The following is an 18723-nucleotide window of genomic DNA, read 5'->3' as shown; positions in this document are numbered from 1 at the left end:
GTTAGATGGGTAGATGCTCCCAGTATAGGTTAGATAGGTATATGCTCCCAGTATAGGTTAGATAGGTATATGCCCCCAGTATAGGTTAGATAGGTATATGCCCCCAGTATAGGTTAGGCAGGTATATGCCCCTGTATAGGTTAGATGGGTAGATGCTCCCAGTATAGGTTAGATAGGTATATGCTCCCAGTATAGGTTAGATAGGTATATGCCCCCAGTATAGGTTAGATAGGTATATGCTCCCAGTATAGGTTAGATAGGTATATGCTCCCAGTATAGGTTAGATAGGTATATGCCCCCAGTATAGGTTAGATAGGTATATGCCCCCAGTATAGGTTAGATAGGTATATGCCCCCAGTATAGGTTAGATAGGTATATGCTCCCAGTATAGGTTAGATAGGTATATGCCCCCAGTATAGGTTAGATAGGTATATGCCCCCAGTATAGGTTAGATAGGTATATGCCCCCAGTATAGGTTAGATAGTTATATGCCCCCATTATAGCTTAGATAGGTATATGCTCCCAGTATAGGTTAGATAGGTATATGCCCCCAGTATAGGTTAGATAGGTATATGCTCCCAGTATAGGTTAGATAGGTATATGCCCCCAGTATAGGTTAGATATATGCCCCAGTATAGGTTAGATAGATATATGCCCCAGTATAGGTTAGATAGGTAGGTACTTCTCAGTATAGGTTAGATACATATATGCCCCCAGTATAGGTTAGATAGGTATATGCCCCCAGTATAGGTTAGATTGGCATATTCCCCCAGTGCCTCCAGTATAGGTTAGATAGGTATATGCCCCCAGTATAGGTTAGATAGGTATATGCCCCCAGCATAGGTTAGGCAGGTATATGCCCCTGTATAGGTTAGATGGGTAGATGCCCCCAGTATAGGTTAGGTAGGTATATGCCCCCAGTATAGGTTAGATTGGTATATGCCCCCAGTGTAGGTTAGAAAGGTATATGCCCCCGGTATAGGTTAGATTGGTATATGCCCCCGTTTATAGGTTAGATTGGTATATGCCCCCGTTTATAGGTTAGATTGGTATATGCCCCCGTTTATAGGTTAGATAGATATGTGCCCCCAGTAGAGGTTAGATAGGTATATGCCCCCAGTACAGGTTAGATAGGTATATGCCCCCAGTATAGGTTAGATAGGTAGATGCCCCCAGTATAGATTAGATAGGTATATGCCCCCAGTATAGGTTAGATAGGTAGATGCCCCCAGTACAGGTTAGATAGGTATATGCCCCCAGTATAGGTTAGGTAGGTACCCCTCAGTATAGGTTAGATAGGTAGATGCCCCCAGTATAGGTTAGATAGGTATATGCCCCCAGTACAGCTGCTATCTTTAGCCTCTCCAGGCACTCATCGCGTCGGTCACATCATCACAGGGGGTGCTGTTACCATAGCGACAGATGCCGGGACAGGAAGTAGATAGAAGCTGCATGCAGGATCCAGGCAGGTAAGTGGAAACTTCTCTCTCCCTGCTCCCCCCGATGCTGTGCCCACCCTCCTGCCACTCCGCCTGGTGCCCGCACGCTCGCCGCCAGCAGCAGAGCGAGGCCCCCCGCAGTGTGAGGCCCCAAGCAGGCGTGTGCTTCACCTGTATGCTGGCGGTGCCCCTGGTTGTTGATGGTGCTGATGAAGCAGTTATTATAGGCTGAGAGATAACAGCGGATTGGGCTTCAGCTGATTCATCTTCTGTGTGAAGAATGGGAAGAGAGAATTATTTCCTGATATCTTCTCTCCTCTCTGTGTGTTTCAGGGAAGCGTGCTGGAGGTGCTGTTGCTGCTAATATCTATGTTCCAGCTCCAAGTAAGTCACACTATAATATGTGCTTCTCCTCTGCAGGGTCATTACTACCTGTGTGTTGTATTACAATGTAACTCTGCCTTCTATGATACATTTGCTGTGATTCGGAGTTAAGACTCACTGCCAGATCCGCAGCACAGGTGGCTGTAGCGATGCATAATTTTCCCCGATGCGGCTGTGGTTCCATTCATTTATGATGAATTGCAGTGAATCGTAATGCATGGATAGAGACATCAGACAGCGCAGTTTATGCACTTCTGACGTCCCAGCAAATGGTGTAGTAGGTGTACCCTGCACTATACATACCAGTATAATCTTTCTTCCTTTCCCTGTCCTGCAATAATCCATCAAACACCAAATGAAATGCCACAGGAATCCATAAAATAGCAAATTACATACTGCAGGAGGTAAAAACCTCTGTAAATCCTCATGCAGTGTTTAAACACTACCTAAAAAATCAAATTGGGACTTATGCTCAATGCTATTGTCTCATATGATGAGGATTCAGCTTTTCCCATAGTCTCACAGTTAGCAATCATGTCAACAAGACAAGTTCACCAATCATGAGGCCCCTGTCAAGACAAATTCAGCAATCATGAGGCCCCCAACATGACAAATTCAGCAATCGCGAGGCCCCCAACAAGACAAATTCAGCAATCATGAGGCCCCCAACAAATCACGAGACCCCCAACAAGACAAATTCAGCAATCATGAGGCCCCCAACAAGACAAATTCAGCAGTCATGAGGCACATAAATAGACAGCATTTCACATAAATAGGCAGAATGCCCCCTTAATATGGTAGACACCTCTCACCTGGCTTCTGAATCCTCCTGTACTGGCTGCTGTGCCTGGCAATACTGTTTTTGGCTGGATTGGGGATGAGGTGTGGGCTGAAAGGCCTGGCAGTGATGCTGTGGCCTGGCTGGCGGTGATGCTGTGGCTGGGTTGGCTGGTGGTGATGCTGTAGCCGGGTTGGCGGTGATGCTGTGGCTGGGTTGGGTGGCGGTGATGCTGTGGCCGGGCTGGGTGGTGGTGATGCTGAGCTGTGCTTGGCTAGTTGAAGTAAATGCTGGCCTGACTGGTGGTGATGCTGTGGCCTTTTTGACAGTGATTTTGACAGGTAGTGACAGGAGCCCCCCAGTTCAGGTAGTGACAGGAGCCCCCCAGTTCAGGCAGTGACAGGAGCCCCCCAGTGTAAGTAGTGACAGGTGCCCCCCAGTTCAGGTAGTGACAGGGGCCCCCCAGTTCAGGTAGTGACAGGGACCCCCCAGTGTATGTAGTGACAGGAGCCCCCAGTTTAGGTAGTGAGTGACAGGGACCCCCAGGTTAGGTAGTGATGACAGGGACCCCCAGGTTAGGTAGTGACAGGTGACCCCAGGTTAGGTAGTGAGTGGCAGGTGACCCCCAAGTTAGGTAGTGACAGGGACCCCCAGTTAGGAAGTGACAGGCAACCCCCAGTTAGGTAGTGACAGGCGACCCCAGGTTAGGTAGTGACAGGAGCCCCCCAGTTTAGGTAGTGAGTGACAGGGACCCCCAGGTTAGGTAGTGACAGGAACCCCCAGGTTAGGTAGTGAGTGACAGGGACCCCAGGTTAGGTAGTGAGTGACAGGGACCCCCAGTTAGGTAGTGACAGGAGCCCCCCAGGTTAGGTAGCGAGTGACAGGGACCCCCAGTTAGGTAGTGAGTGACAGGGACCCCCAGGTTAGGTAGTGAGTGACAGGGACCCCCAGGTTAGGTTGTGAGTAACAGGGACCCCCTGTTAGGTAGTGAGTGACAGGCGCCCCCCAGGTTAGGTTGTGAGTGACAGGGACCCCCAGTTAGGTAGTGAGTGACTCCCAGGTTAGGTAGTGAGTGACAGGCGGCACCCCCAGGTTAGGTTAGGCCGCCCCTCCCCCTCCCCCTGGGCCCGCTCAGGGCCGTTTTTGGGGTCTGGAGGGGTCACAGCATGAGAGGAGAGCTTGGTGGCATGTCAAGTGGGGAGGGGGGACAGTCCTCCCCCTCTCTCACCTCGGGCTCTCCCCTCTGCACTCTCCTCCAGCATTAAATAGTGCGTATGCAGGCAGCGGGCAGTGGCAGATACATACCTTCAGTGCGCTCCACGGATGTTCCTCTCTCTAGCTTCTGACGCGACTTCCTGTATAAACAGGAAGTAGCGTCAGACACTAGAGGGAGAAACGTCCGCACTGGAGCGCACGGAAGGTATGTATCTGCCGCTGCCCCGCCGCCTGCATACGGACTATTTAATGCTGGAGGGGAGCGCAGAGGGGAGAGCCCGAGGTGAGGGAGGGGGGGACCCTCCCCACCGACGTACCACCAAGCTCTCCCCTCATGCTGCGACCCATCCAGGTCCTAGCGGGGCATCCTGCTGCGGGCCCCCTGTGACGTAGGGCTCGCGCGGGCCCCATAGCAATGGCTATGGTTGCTATGGCGATTTCTACGCCCCTGGTACTGTATTTATATAGCCCCCAACATCTTCCTGAGCACTTTTACATAAAATTGGCCATTGAGTGACTGTAAGTTACATGGGAAAATATAAACTGCAGACATTCTTACTCTGTTAATGGCAGGGTTCTCATACTTACTGACTGGGATTAATGTTCAGAAAAGTAGGTGGAGCCTACAACAGCCAATCAAAATTCACCTATTGATTTCCAAGGGGAATATTAAAACTGCTGCCATTCTTACACTGTTAATGGCAGAGGCCTCAAACCTGCTACAGTCAGTCATTAAGTGACTGGGGTTCAAATTCACTAAAGGGGTGGAGCCACAAACAGCCAATCAGATTTCTTTGCTGGATAAAATGCTTCCACTCACAAACTTGGTCATTGAGTGACTGATAACACAAGTTCCCTAGTCTTGGGTGTGAGGTCCGTGGTCTCTGCACCCTGGAACTAGTCTGATGTATAACAGAATGATAACACAAGTTCCCTAGTCTTGGGTGTGAGGTCCGTGGTCTCTACACCCTGGAACTAGTCTGAAGTATAACAGAATGAATACACAAGTAATCTGGCTCAGTGTGAATTCCCAGGTCCTCCTGGTTCAAACACACTGTAGGATCTGACTAAGGTCTGAGTGCTTCCATGTAGTGATCGCAACGGCAGACAACTTGTGAGTGGCCAGCAGTAACAATAAATTCCCAAACTTCAGCGCTGCATAGTCTCTTATGTTATGAATCCATCACCAACACCACTCACAGTGCAGGCTTACCAGCTTCCAATAAGACCCAAGTTATAAGGTCTGAGAGTATATTCTATATCCCCAACGACCATGAGCTTCCTCGTTTTCAAATTTCAAATATCATTCCTCAGATGGTGCTCCCAGCATATGAAGATATAATATAACAAACAAAATCTAAGTGCTCTCTGTTTTTAGTTTAAAAGCAAGCGCTTTGTTCATATAAAATATGACAGATACTCACATAAGGGCCCTTATTACAGGGACCCTCAGTAGAAACAGCGTATATAAAATGTCAGCAGAGTGCCACTCTCCCATCTGCCATCCGTTCCGCCCGACCTAGGTTTCGCTAATGCGTCCTCAGGGGCTTCTAAACGAAATGGCATACCGAGTGGCTGTTAAATAGTCGCTTGTTGCAGTCACGGACGCCGCCAGCGCGTCAAGCCATGGGTCCCGATCTGCGTGACGTCACTTCCGCTACGTCACATCCGGAATTCCGCCGAGTGGAACGCACGGAAGGTAATGTATAGTCCCGCTCACCTCTATCATCCACGATATGCTTGGAGCGCACGGAAGGTATGTATTAAAACGCCCTCCTCATCTGGAAACTAGTCACTTCAGAACCAGTTCCAGAAGGCTTATTAGACCGGGATGCACAGATGTTAAAGCGGCACCCTGCCGAAAACATTCTCAAACTAATAAAACAATAATAAAATAATACAATAAAATTAAAATATTATGTTTTTATTGTTTTATTAGTTTGAGAATGTTTTCGGCAGGGTGCCGCTTTAACATCTGTGCATCCCGGTCTAATAAGCCTGCACTGCCGGCTTGAGTAAGGACACATGAAATGATCTCACACCTCGCATGCTGGTAGGGAGATCAATGGCATAAGTGACATTATTGATTTTCCTGGTCACTGGAAAAGGACCCACAAATCTGGGACCTAACTTGGGTGACAGTTGCTTTAGAGCCAAATGTCGTGTGGACACCCAGACCACGGCTCCTGGAAGAAATTCCCATTCTATAGAGCGTCTCCTGTCAGCCTGTTTCTTCTGGTTCTGAAAAGCCCTCCCCAGATTACTCTTAACCATTCCCCAAATCTGTTTCAAAGACCTCTGCCAATTCTCCAGGGCTGGAAATGGAGTAGAAGCCACTGGCAATGGGGTGAACTTAGGTGACCTTCCCGTCACCACCTGGAATGGGGAAAATCCTGAAGAGGAACTTTTCAGATTGTTGTGGGAAAATTCTGCAAACGGCAAAAATTTGACCCAGTCGGTTTGCGCATCTGCAACATAACACCTCAGAAACTGTTCCAGAGACTGGTTGGTTCTTTCGGTCTGGCCATTGGTCTGTGGGTGGTAGCCTGATGAAAAAGAGAGCTCCATGTCTAACTGATGGCAGAATGCCCTCCAAAACTTGGAAACAAATTGGACTCCCCGATCTGACACTATATTTTCTGGAATGCCATGCAGCCGGAAAATGTGCTGGATGAAGAGATCGGCCAATTCCTGGGCCGAGGGGAGTCCTTTCAGGGGGACAAAATGGGCCATCTTACTGAATCGATCGACTACCACCCAAATGACCGTCATGCCCTCAGATCTGGGGAGTTCGCCCACAAAATCCATGGACAGATGGGTCCACGGTTCACTCGGAACTGGTAAAGGCTGTAATGTTCCAACAGGTGCCTGACGGGAGGGTTTGCTCCTAGCACACACTGCACATTCTCTCACATACTCCTTGCAGTCTGTTGCCAATGATGGCCACCAAGCACATCTAGCAATGAGATCCTGAGTTCTGGTGGCCCCAGGATGCCCAGCATTCTTGTGGGAATGGAACAGCTGCAACAGTTGTAGGCGAAAAGGCAATGGTACAAACATGACCCCCTCAGGCTTTCCCTCAGGAACATCTTGCTGGAACGGGCCCAAAGTGACAGTCCAGTGTTTCTAGGTCTCAGTGGCTGCCAGGACCACTTTCTGAGGGACAATGGTCTCTGGGTCTGAGGGCTGTGCTGTCTCGGGCTCAAAACATCTGGATAAGGCATCAGCCTTGATGTTCTTACTACCAGGGGTATATGTGATTACAAATCTGAATCTTGAGAAAAATAATGACCACCGGGCCTGTCGGGGGCTAAGTCTCTTAGCGCCCTCAATGTACTCCAAATTCTTGTAGTCAGTGTAAACAGTAATGGTATGTTCTGCCCCTTCTAGCCAATGTCGCCATTCCTCAAAGGTCAATTTGATGGCTAGAAGTTCCCTATTGCCTATATCGTAGTTTTTCTCTGTGGGAGAAATAGGCACAAGGATGCAGTTTTCCCTGCAAACCAGAATGCTGAGACAGCACAGCCCCTACCCCTACCTCTGAGGCATCTACCTCCACGATAAAGGGAAAGGTGACGTCAACATGTCTCAGTATGGGTGCAGAACAGAATAGTTTCTTCAGAGTGGAGAAAGCAGCATGGGCCTCAGGGGACCAGTGGTGAGTATCTGCCCCTTTCTTGGTGAGACTGGTGAGAGGTGAAATCACCGTAGAGTACCCCTTTATGAACCTCCTGTAGTAGTTGGCGAACCCCAGGAATCTCTGGAGAGCTTTCAGTCCCACAGGTTGGGGCCACTCCAAGACAGCTGAGACTTTTCCAGGGTCCATAGAGAGGCCAGAGGTCGAGATTATGTACCCCAGAAAGGCGACAAAGGTCACTTCGAAAATGCACTTTTCCAACTTAGCATACAGCATATTTTGTCTTAATTTCCGTAACACAAACTTAACATGTTTCCTGTGTTCTGAGAGGTTGGACAAGAAAATTAGTATGTCGTCTAAATACACCAAGACGAATTTGCCCAATACCTCTCTGAATACCTCATTAATCAGCTCCTGAAAGACGGCCGGGGCGTTACACAACCCGAAGGGCATCACTAGGTAAGTCAGGTGCCAGCAATACACAGACCCTACTTATGTGGCCAAAAATAGGGATACGATAGTTGGAAAATTTCCCCCGGAATACCGATATCCGAGTTTCTGATCACATATTGGTTGTCCACAGAGGTAATTAGAAATCGTATTAACGCAATTTAGACATTTTAGGCCAATCACAGAACTCAGAAGCATTGGACCAATCACAGAATGTAGAATTTTTCAATGGAAACCGGAACACTGCAGACATTTTAGATCAATTGTTCTACCAGTACAACGATTCTAGAAATTCATGCAAAACTTGTGCAAAAGTCTTCCTTCATAAGTAAAGAATTTACTCTTAGAACACATGCACACATGCAGATGACAAAACGAATCGAATGATTCGAATAGATAGGAAATGGGAAGAAAAACTGTCGAAATTGCTTCGATAAATCTGGCCCATTGTCTGTTGCTGAAAACGCAGACAGCAACTACAGGTGGAAACGAGGCCTTTTCTGCAGGACACTATTACATGCTGGTATTACAGTCCGGTGTTACATGCTAACATAGCTATAGCTTGATCACTTCATATAGTTTTTACACGGCAACAAGGGAAAGTAAAAAATCTTTTTTTGGCCAAATTAAAGCGGACCTGAACTCAGAACTTCCTCTCTACTCTAAAAGTTATGCAACAGCATAAAAACCTTTACTGAAAAATATTTTTTTGTTACATCTGATACAAATCCTAAAATAAATCTGCAGTGTGTCTACTTCCTGCTTTCATGGAAAAAGACATATTGCTAACATCCTGTGCTTTCAAATGAACGTATCTGCCATCTCTGCTGGGGCAGCCATGTGACACAGGGAGAGAACAAATTATAATTTGTGATTAGACCCAGATTAGGGGGAATTAAATGGGCAAAACTCTCTAAATACATACAGGGTGCATTTTTCTATGTTTTCCTTCTGTCCTGTGCAAGAGTTCAGGTCCACTTTAAAGCTTAACCACTTAAGCCCTTAGTCGTTTTCACTTTATGCATCCGAGCAATGTTCACCTCCCATTCATTAGCCTATAACTTTATCACTACTTATCACAATGAACTGATCTATATCTTGTTTTTTCCGCCACCAATTAGGCTTTCTTTGGGTGGTACATTTTGCTAATATCTACCTTACTGTAACTGCATTTTAACAGTAAGAATAAGTAAGAAAAAAAACTGAAAAAATTCATTATTTCTCAGTTTTTGGCCATTATAGTTTTAAAATAATACATGCCTCCATAATTAAAACCCACGTATTGTATTTGCCCATTTGTCCTAGATATTTCACCATTTTAATTATGTCCCTATCACAATGTATGAAGACAAAATTTTATTTGGAAATAAAAGAGCATTTTTTCCGTTTTGCATCCATCACTATTTACAAGCTTATAAAAAAAAATATATATAGAAATGTTTCATCTTTACATAGATATTTAAAAAGTTTAGACCCTTAGGTAAATATTTATGTGTTTTTTTTTTTATTGTAATGTTTTTTGTTTTTTTTTATTAAACATTTTATGTGTGTATTTTTGGGAGGGTGGGATGTACTTTTACTTTTAGATGTAGTTTTACTTTTTGGCCACAAGATGGCAACCTTGAGTTTGTTTACATGACGTTACTCTAAGCCAGCCTTTCTCAACCTTTCTACCCTGGAGGAACCCTGCAAATAACTTTTGGATCTCAAGGAACCCCTGCAAACAATGTTTTGGTCTCGAGGAACCCCTGCATTTATTTTGCAGGAGGCATGGTCTTTAATAGTATGTGTGGCTGTTTATTTCACTACTCCCTATTACACTGCCACTCATTATACCATCTCCTGATGCCCCAATTTAGTGCTTCTTGTTACAGTACTACCTATTATAGTGTGCTCTATTATACTTCCCCCACGATGGGGGAAAATGCCAAGGAACCCCTGCAGAGTCCTCAAGGAACCCTGGGGTTCCAGGGAACCCTGGTTGAGAAAGACTGCTCTAAGCGTACAATGTACGCTTAGAGGGACATAGGAGTCAGAAAAAGCGAAGCTTCCGAGAGAAGCTGTCGCTTTTTTTTTCTGCGGGGGAAAGGAATCAGTGATCGGGCACCATGGCCCGATTCATTGATTCCTGGGCTAGTGAATCCGTGGCCGAGAGCGTGCGTGCGATCAGCCTCGGGAGCGCGCAGGAGCGCACATGTCCTCCTTGACGTATAACTACGTCAAGGAGGACAAAGTGGTTAAAGTGGATCTGAGATAAACTTTTACTCATTGCATAATTGTGTTCCTTTCATATAGTTTATAGGGCATTCCTCAAGCTAAATACTTTTGTTTTGTTTTGTTTTAATAATCTAATTCCCCAAAAACTAAACAAGCCTCGCCCACAGCTTTTCACAGTGCCTTGGCACTGTAGCAAGGGCTTATGGGAGCTCAGTCTGGGCAGGAGGAGGAGGAGGAGGTAACTAACCATTGATTTCAGAGGCAGAGGGGAGGAGGGAGGAGGAGAGGGGACTGAATTTACACACAGGCAAGCTGATAGCATCTCCAACCCCTGTGACAATGGCCTCGATTCATAAAGCATTTCCGCATGAGGAAATGCTGAAAACGGCTCACTTTACCGACCACACAGCCAAATCTGTATTCATAAAGGCTTTTTCCGCATGAAAAGCCGACATTCACGAGCAGAGTGATAAATCACCGCCTTGCGCGGTGATTATCACAGCAAAAAAGTAGTCAATTCATAAAAATTAGAGGTAGCGGTATGCGGACGGGTATTACCGCTACCTCTGATGTGGCGAGAAGCGTGCGGAATACAGTGCAGTGAATGGGACAGACCTCCCAAGCAGCTGCAGAGAGAACACCGCACGGAGGGATTCCGCCTGCTTCTCCTGTTTCCGCATGCGTAGCACAGCCTAACGCCTGCCTACAGCGGAGTATCTCCGCACGCCTGTCACAACTAGCTACATTTTTATGAATTACCACCCTGAAGGCGGAAATACCGACAGCGGTGTTTCCCCGCTCGACTTTCCCCGCTCGCAGGCACTTTTATGAATCGAGGCCAATGTGACAAACAGAACATGGCTGCCCTCATTGTAGCACAGGAATAAATAATCATAAACTGTTCAAGCTGTTTGCAGATAGATATGCTGTGTAAACTAAATAAATTTTACATAAGATATATAGACAAGTTACTTGTTATAGTTAGTTTTTCATCTCGGATCCGCTTTAAGCTGTCCCTGTATCTGTATCTAATTGTGGTTAAAGTATTAAAATGGGACAGTGATGAATAATGACTAATAGTTCTTGCACTATTTATCCCTACCCCCTTTTTAAGATATAGGCATGATAACCCCTGTATGTACACTACAAGCTGATAACCACCTTGCACTGATAGTAAACTAGCTGCATTGTGTGCCGGTCCCTGCTCAAATACCGGTAATGTGCTTTAACCACTTGAGGACCGCCTACAGCCGAGCGGGTCCTCTTGTGGCTGCTGGCCGGGGATCGCGCGCTGTTATGTGCGCGCATCCTCCGGCAATAGGCTCCGCCCACCCGCGTCGTCAACCAGCTGGCCAATCGGAAGCGCCGGCGGGTTGTTAACCCAATGATCGCCGCATAGGAAGCGTATAATACGCTTTGTAATGTATACAAAGCGTATTATACAGGCTGCCTCCTGCCCTGGTGGTCCCAGTGTCCGAGGGACCACCAGGGCAGGCTGCAGCCACCCTAGTCTGCACCAAACACACTGATCCTGCCCCTCCCTTCCCTCTGATCACCCACAGCACCCCTCAGACCCCCCCCCTGCCCACCCCTCAGACCCCTGTTCACACCCAATCACTCCCCTAATCACCCATCAATCACTCCCTGTCACTATCTGTCAACGCTATTTTTTTTCTTACTAGCTGATTGCCCGGCGTTGCCCGGGTATGTATTTGGCTGGTGTTGTTCTAACCCTAACACACAATTACATAATGACCAAGTTTGTGAGCTTTGCCTTCTTTGGCATCAATAATTTGCATTCAGATTAAAAAATCTGATTGGCTGTTTGTGGCTCCACACCCTTTTCTGAATTTTAACCCCAGTCACCCAATGACCAACTGTACCAGGTTTGAGGCCTGTGCCATTAACAGTGCAAGAATGGCAGCAATTAAATATTCCCCTTGAAAAGCAATAGATGAAGTTTGATTCCCTTTTGTAGGCTCCACCCACCTTTCTGAATATTAATCCCAGTGACCAACTGTGCAAAGTTTAAGAACCCCGTCATTAACAGTGTAAGAATGGCTGCAGTTTACATTTTCCCAGTGAAATTTGTATTTGTCTCCACTAACTGATGACCCTGCATTGCTCGTGTATATATTTGACTGGTGTTGGCTCCGCCCACTTTTTCTAACCCTAACGCACAAACACTCAATGACCAAATTTGTTAGCTTTGGAGTCCTTGGCATCAATAATTTGTATATTCCCATAGAAATTAAACAAATCAGATTGGCTATTTGTGACTCCGCCCCTCTCCAGCATTTGAACCCCAGTCACCCAATGACCAACTGTAGCAGGCTTGAGGCATCTGCTATTAACAGTGTAAAAATGGCAACAATTTAAATATTCCCCTTGAAAATCAACAGGTGAATTTTGATTGGCTATTATAAGCTCCATCTACTTCCCTGAATATTAATCTCAGTCAACCAGTGACCATCTAGGCAAAGTTTGGGAACCCTGCCATAAACAGTGTAAGAAGGGCTGCAGTTTACCTTTTCCCAGTGAAATTTGTTTTTAGCTCCGCCTACTTTTTGTAACCTTGACACTCAGTCACTCAATGACCAAGTTTGTGAGCTTTGGAGTCCTTGGTATCAATAATTTGTATTTTTCCATGAAATGAAACAAATCTGATTGACTGTTTGTGGCTCCACCCCTTTTTCTAAATTTGAACCCCAGTGACCCAATGACCAACTGTACCAGGTTTGAGGCTTGTGCCAATTAACCGTGCAAGAATAGCAGCTATTTTAATATTCCCCTTGAAAATCAACATGTGAATTTTGATTGGCTTGTTTAGGCTCCACCTACTCTCCTGAATATTAATTCCAGTCACCCAGTAACCAGCTGTGCAAAGTTTGAGAACCCTGCCATTAACAGTGTAGAAGGGCTGCAGTTTACAATTTCCCAGAAAAATCTGTTTTTGACTCCACCCACTTTTTCTAACCTTGGCACACAGTCACTCAATGAGCAAAGAAATCTGGCTGTTTTTGGCTTCGCCCCTTTAGGGAATTTGAACCCCAGTCACTGATCGACTGACTGTAGCAGGTTTGAGGCCTCTGCCATTAACAGTGTAAGAATGGTAGCATTGTGAATATTCCCCTTGAAAATCAATAGGTACATTTTGATTGGCTGTTGTAGGCTCCACTTTTTCTAACCTTGACATACAGTCACTCAATTATCAAGTTTATCAGCTTTGGGGTCCTTGGTATCAATACTTTGTATATTCCCATTGAAAAATAAACAAATCTGGCTGTTTGAGGCTCCGCCCCCTTTCTGAATTTGAACCCCAGTCACCCAGTGACCATTTGTATCAGGTTTGAGTTTCATTCAAATCGGTCAAGCCGTTTTCGAGTGATCGCGGCACATACACACACACATACATACATACAGGCATCCGATTTTATATATATAGATGCCCTAAACTGCCCCCTGGGGACTCCTGATCACCCCCCCCACCCCTCAGATTCTCCCCAGACCCCCCCCCCCCCTGTATACTGTATGCATCCATCCCCCTGTATTAACCCACTGAGACACCCATCAATCACCTCCTGTCACCACCTGTCACCTCCTAGCACACCTACCCATCAGATCAGGCCCTACCCATCAGATCAGGTCCAATGAGTACCTTTAGGATTTCACAGGTCATTTTGAGACATTTGGGTTCAAGAGTACTACTCATGGTTTAGGGCCCCTAAAATGCCAGGGCAGTATAGGAACCCCACAAGTGACCCCATTTTAGAAAGAAGACACCCCAAGGTATTCTGTTAGGTGTATGACGAGTTCATAGAAGATTTTATTTTTTGTCACAAGTTAGCGGAAATTGATTTGTATTGTTTTTTTTTTCACAAAGTGTCAATTTCCGCTAACTTGTGACAAAAAAAAAATCTTCTATGAACTCACCATCAGTGGTGCTCAGCAGAGCTCGAATATTCGAGTAGCTCGAATATTCGAGCTCTTTTTCAGCTATTCGAGCTCGGTATTCGAGCTCCGAAAAGCTTGAGCTATTCGAATGGGCTATTCGAGTAAACTTGAATAGCCCATTCACTATTCGAGCTATTCGAGCAAACGACGCTATTCGAGCTCGAATACCGAGCTCGAATATCGTCATAGCCCAGATTGATGTCCTTAGAGCCAATCAGAGGGCTCCCAGGCCCTCTGACAGCAGCCAATCACAGAGGGGGACCCTGGCCAGCCCCTACCCTATAAATAGCGGCCGCCATGTTAGGTTTTTCCGTCCTTGCCTGAGACTTGTACAGAGAGAGATCTGCTCCTTTGTGCGTTGGCTTAGCAAGAGCTCTATTGTGGTCATTTACCTAGCGTTTTTGCTCACATACACCTCCTATACACACCTATATTGTTGTTAGTTAGATAGACATTGTATTTTAGTTAGTAGCTTTTGTGTTACATAGAGACAGGCCAGCTGCTGCAGGCTTACAGCTTTAGGCCTCAGGGCCTGCCTGTGTGGGCAGCTGTCCTCCTGTCCTCTGTTAGTTTATTTCTCATCTCTATACCAGTATTTCTGCTGTCCTTTACTACTGAGTGATTGTATTTTGTATTGTAGTTATATACTGTAACTGTACTAGGACACTCACTGTCACTGTTCATAGGCTACTAGCTCCTGCGTGTGCGTGCACTCACTGTCTGTGTACACACACTCTATTTCCTTCTGATTACTGATTGATTATTGTAATTTCTAGTTGTACTTCCTGACAGTTACTACTTACTTACTGTAGTAGGGACACTCACTCAGTCACTGTTCATAGGCTACTAGCTCCTGCGTGTGCGTGCACTCACTGTCTGTGTACTGTACACACACTCTATTTCCTTCTGATTACTGATTGATTATTGTAATTTCTAGTTGTACTTCCTGACAGTTACTACTTACTTACTGTAGTAGGGACACTCACTCAGTCCCTGTTCATAGGCTACTAGCTCCTGCGTGTGCGTGCACTCACTGTCTGTGTACACACACACTCTATTTCCTTCTGATTACTGATTGATTATTGTAATTTCTAGTTGTACTTCCTGACAGTTACTACTTACTTACTGTAGTAGGGACACTCACTCAGTCACTGTTCATAGGCTACTAGCTCCTGCGTGTGCGTGCACTCACTGTCTGTGTACACACACTCTATTTCCTTCTGATTACTGATTGATTATTGTAATTTCTAGTTGTACTTCCTGACAGTTACTACTACTTACTTACTGTAGTAGGGACACTCACTCAGTCACTGTTCATAGGCTAGCTTCTGCACGTGTGTGCGCGTGCGTGCACTCACTGTCTGTAGTGTACACACACTCTATTTCCTTGTGATTACTACTGATTATTGTAACTTCTAGTTGTACTTCCTGACTGTTACTACTTACTTACTGTACTAGGGACACTCACTCACTCTCTGTTCATAGGCCAGCTCCTGCGCGTGTTTGCGCGGGCGTGCACTCACTGTCTGTAGTGTACACACACTCTATTTCCTTGTGATTACTACTGATTATTGTAACTTCTAGTTGTACTTCCTGACTGTTACTACTTACTTACTGTACTAGGGACACTCACTCACTCTCTGTTCATAGGCTAGCTCCTGCGCGTGTTTGCGCGTGCGTGCACTCACTGTCTGTAGTGTACACACACTCTATTTCCTTGTGATTACTACTGATTATTGTAACTGCTAGTTGTACTTCCTGACTGTTACTACTTACTTACTGTACTAGGGACACTCACTCAGTCTCTGTTCATAGGCCAGCTCCTGCGCGTGTTTGCGCGTGCGTGCACTCACTGTCTGTAGTGTACACACACTCTATTTCCTTGTGATTACTACTGATTATTGTAACTTCTAGTTGTACTTCCTGACTGTTACTACTTACTTACTGTACTAGGGACACTCACTCAGTCTCTGTTCATAGGCCAGCTCCTGCGCGTGTTTGCTCGTGCGTGCACTCACTGTCTGTAGTGTACACACACTCTTTCCTTGTGATTACTACTGATTATTGTAACTGCTAGTTGTACTTCCTGACTGTTACTACTTACTTACTGTACTAGGGAGTCGGGACACTCACTCAGTCACCTCACCCACCAACCCACTCCATTAAAGTACCCCACTTTTCACCCGCCCTTTTCAAAAACTTTTGTGTTTACGCCCAAAACATCGAAGATGTCTGGAAGTGGCAGCCAGCGCGGTTTGGGCAAGGGGAAGGGCAGCAAGGGAATCAGGAGGAGAGGAAGCAGCATTGTGGCAAGCCGCGGGCGCGGCCGCGCCACCATGCACAGTTCCGCAGCAGCAGCAGCAGCAGCAGCAGCGTCAGTGGCTAACATTCCTCCCATAGCCACTGGCCGTGGACGCCTTGGGCGCCGCCCAGCAGGAGCATCTGTAACTCACGCTGCAGAGACACAGCAGCAGCAGCAGCGTGTAGCACCTGCTCCAATTTTCCTCCAGCCGGGTCGGAAACGTCCCATTGAGGAAAAGGATGCAGACACTGTGGTGCAACTGATGACGGAGGATGAGCAGCCCGCCATCAGCTCTGCATCCGAGGCCTCCACCCTCACCACCACCACCACCACCCCTGTTCGCAGCAGCCGCCCAGCAGGGCCTGGGGAGGAGGCCAGTTCACCGTCAGTCGCCGACCTGTCACTCAGCACTCTTTTGACCCCAGGCATGATGAGTCAATTGTCTGCTGTTGTTGGCGATTTGGAGGAGGAGATGCTGATGGGCACTTTGGGGGATGAGGGATTGGACAGCAATACTGTGGCGACAGTCAAGCAGCCCATCCATGCATCAGGAGAGGAGTTTGGGGGGTCATCATCTCAACAGGACATGTTTCAGGAGGGGGAGGATGATGATGACACGGTGACAGACAGAGACTGGGTGCCACCACCTCCAGGGGATGTCGTCATCAGCAGCTCTGAGGAGGAGGAGGAGGATGCGCTTGTGGGCCTTGCAAGGAGGCGCATCATTGCAAGCATTGGCAGCAGTAGGCAGGTCCCACAGCCTGCTGGTGTCTCAGGCTCAGCAGCAGCAGCAGCAGCATCTGCCAGTACCACCACCAGCCGCACCCAAGCCCCCCCCCAACCACCACAGGGAGACAGGCAGCAGCGGTTCCATGCCGTAGGGGGTTGTTTTTGTCACCAATCTGGCGCTTTTTCACCATGCCCACAGTGTACAGCAAGTACACCACTTGCAACCACTATCAGCGGAAGTTGAGCAGAGGTGCAGACCCCTTAAAGTTCAGCACCAGCTCGCTCATCAACCACCTTGCTGCGAAACATTTCCACCAGCATGAGGAGTTCCAGAGGCTGAAGGCATCTGGTGCTTGCAGTGGCACCACACCCATCACTGCACAGCCTTCAGCAGCAGCAGCAGCAACAGCAGCCACCCGCCCTCCTGCTCCTCCAGCAGCACCAGCAGGAGTGCGGAAACGCACTGCTCCTCCCCCCTCTGCAACTCCTGCCGCCGACACTGAGGCCTGTTCTGGCAGCCAGTCCTCAGTGGCCTCCTCTGCTGTGTCTGCTGATTCCCGTGCCAGCAAAAGGCCACGCCAGAGCCTTTTGAGCGAGTCCTTCCAGGGGGTGGTTAGGGCTCTGCCTCCCAGCAGCCGTCGCGTGCGGCAGCTGAACGGCTTGCTGGCACGGGCCATGTGCTCCCAACTCCTGCCGTACACGCTCGTGCAGGAGGGGAGCGACATGCGTGCGCTGTTTGCTTGTGCAGCCCCAGACTGGCAGCTCCCCAGCAGACACTTTTTCGCCCGCAAGGCCATTCCTGCACTGCACCGCTTTGTGATGGCCAATGTGGAGCGAGGGCTGGAGCACGCGGTTGGTGAAAGGGTCCACGTCACCATGGACTCCTGGAGCAGCCGCTTCGGGACAGGCCGCTACCTGTCTTTCACTGTCCACTGGGTCAGCTTGGTGGAAGGGGGTGAGGATGGGAGAGCAGCAGCGGGCACAGCAGCAGCAACACAGTGGGTGGTGCCCCCCCGCAGGGTCAGGGGAACTGCAGCAGGTTCCTCCGATCCTTTGCTATCCTCCGGCACACCTGGCCAAACCCCCCGCCTCAGCAGCAGCGTGAAGGCCCGCCACTGCCAAGCGCTGCTGCAGTTGTTCAGCCTTGGGAAGATCAAGCTGACGGCAACCCATGTGTTGGCCAAACTCCAGGAGCAGGAGAGGATTTGGCTGACCCCCAGAGGCCTCAGAGTCGGAGAGGTGGTGGCCAACAATGGGGCCAATCTGGTTGCCGCAATAGACAGGGGAAACCTGACCCACATCCCCTGTCTTGCCCACGTGCTGAACCTGGTGGTGCAGAAGTTCTTGCGCACCTACCAGGGGATGGGCGAACTGCTGGAAACGGCAAGGAACGTTATGCGTCACTTCCGGCGCTCGGCTGCAGCCTGTGCGAGCCTGGAAGACGTGCAAAAGGAGCTGGAGCTGCCACGCCATCGGCTGATCCTTGACGTTCCGACTCGCTGGAACTCCACCCTGGCGATGTTGGAGCGTCTGGTTGAACAGAAGCACGCTGTCAACCAGTACCTTGCCCTGGCCACTGTTTCCGCCGCTCAGAGAAGGGACAAGACCAGCAACATCC

At 47.9% G+C, this 18723-nt stretch overlaps 1 protein-coding gene across 3 annotated transcripts in view; it reads left to right on the top strand.

Annotated features, from left to right (window-relative positions):
- LOC137543600 (class I histocompatibility antigen, F10 alpha chain-like) overlaps positions 1-18723 on the top strand; it is a 281306-nt gene that overhangs the window by 213175 nt on the left and 49408 nt on the right. For all 3 annotated transcript variants that reach the window (XR_011025548.1, XR_011025547.1, XM_068264701.1), the window contains one exon: positions 1773-1823. Coding sequence is in view for 1 of the 3 variants with exons in the window: in XM_068264701.1 (XP_068120802.1) it covers positions 1773-1823 (51 nt within the window). In the remaining 2 variants the exon portion in view is untranslated. The remainder of the gene's footprint in view (positions 1-1772; positions 1824-18723) is intronic.

The sequence above is a fragment of the Hyperolius riggenbachi genome, unplaced genomic scaffold, assembly GCF_040937935.1.
Source record: "Hyperolius riggenbachi isolate aHypRig1 unplaced genomic scaffold, aHypRig1.pri scaffold_113, whole genome shotgun sequence".
Lineage (NCBI taxonomy): Eukaryota > Metazoa > Chordata > Amphibia > Anura > Hyperoliidae > Hyperolius > Hyperolius riggenbachi.
This window is presented reverse-complemented; position numbering and strand designations above follow the sequence as displayed.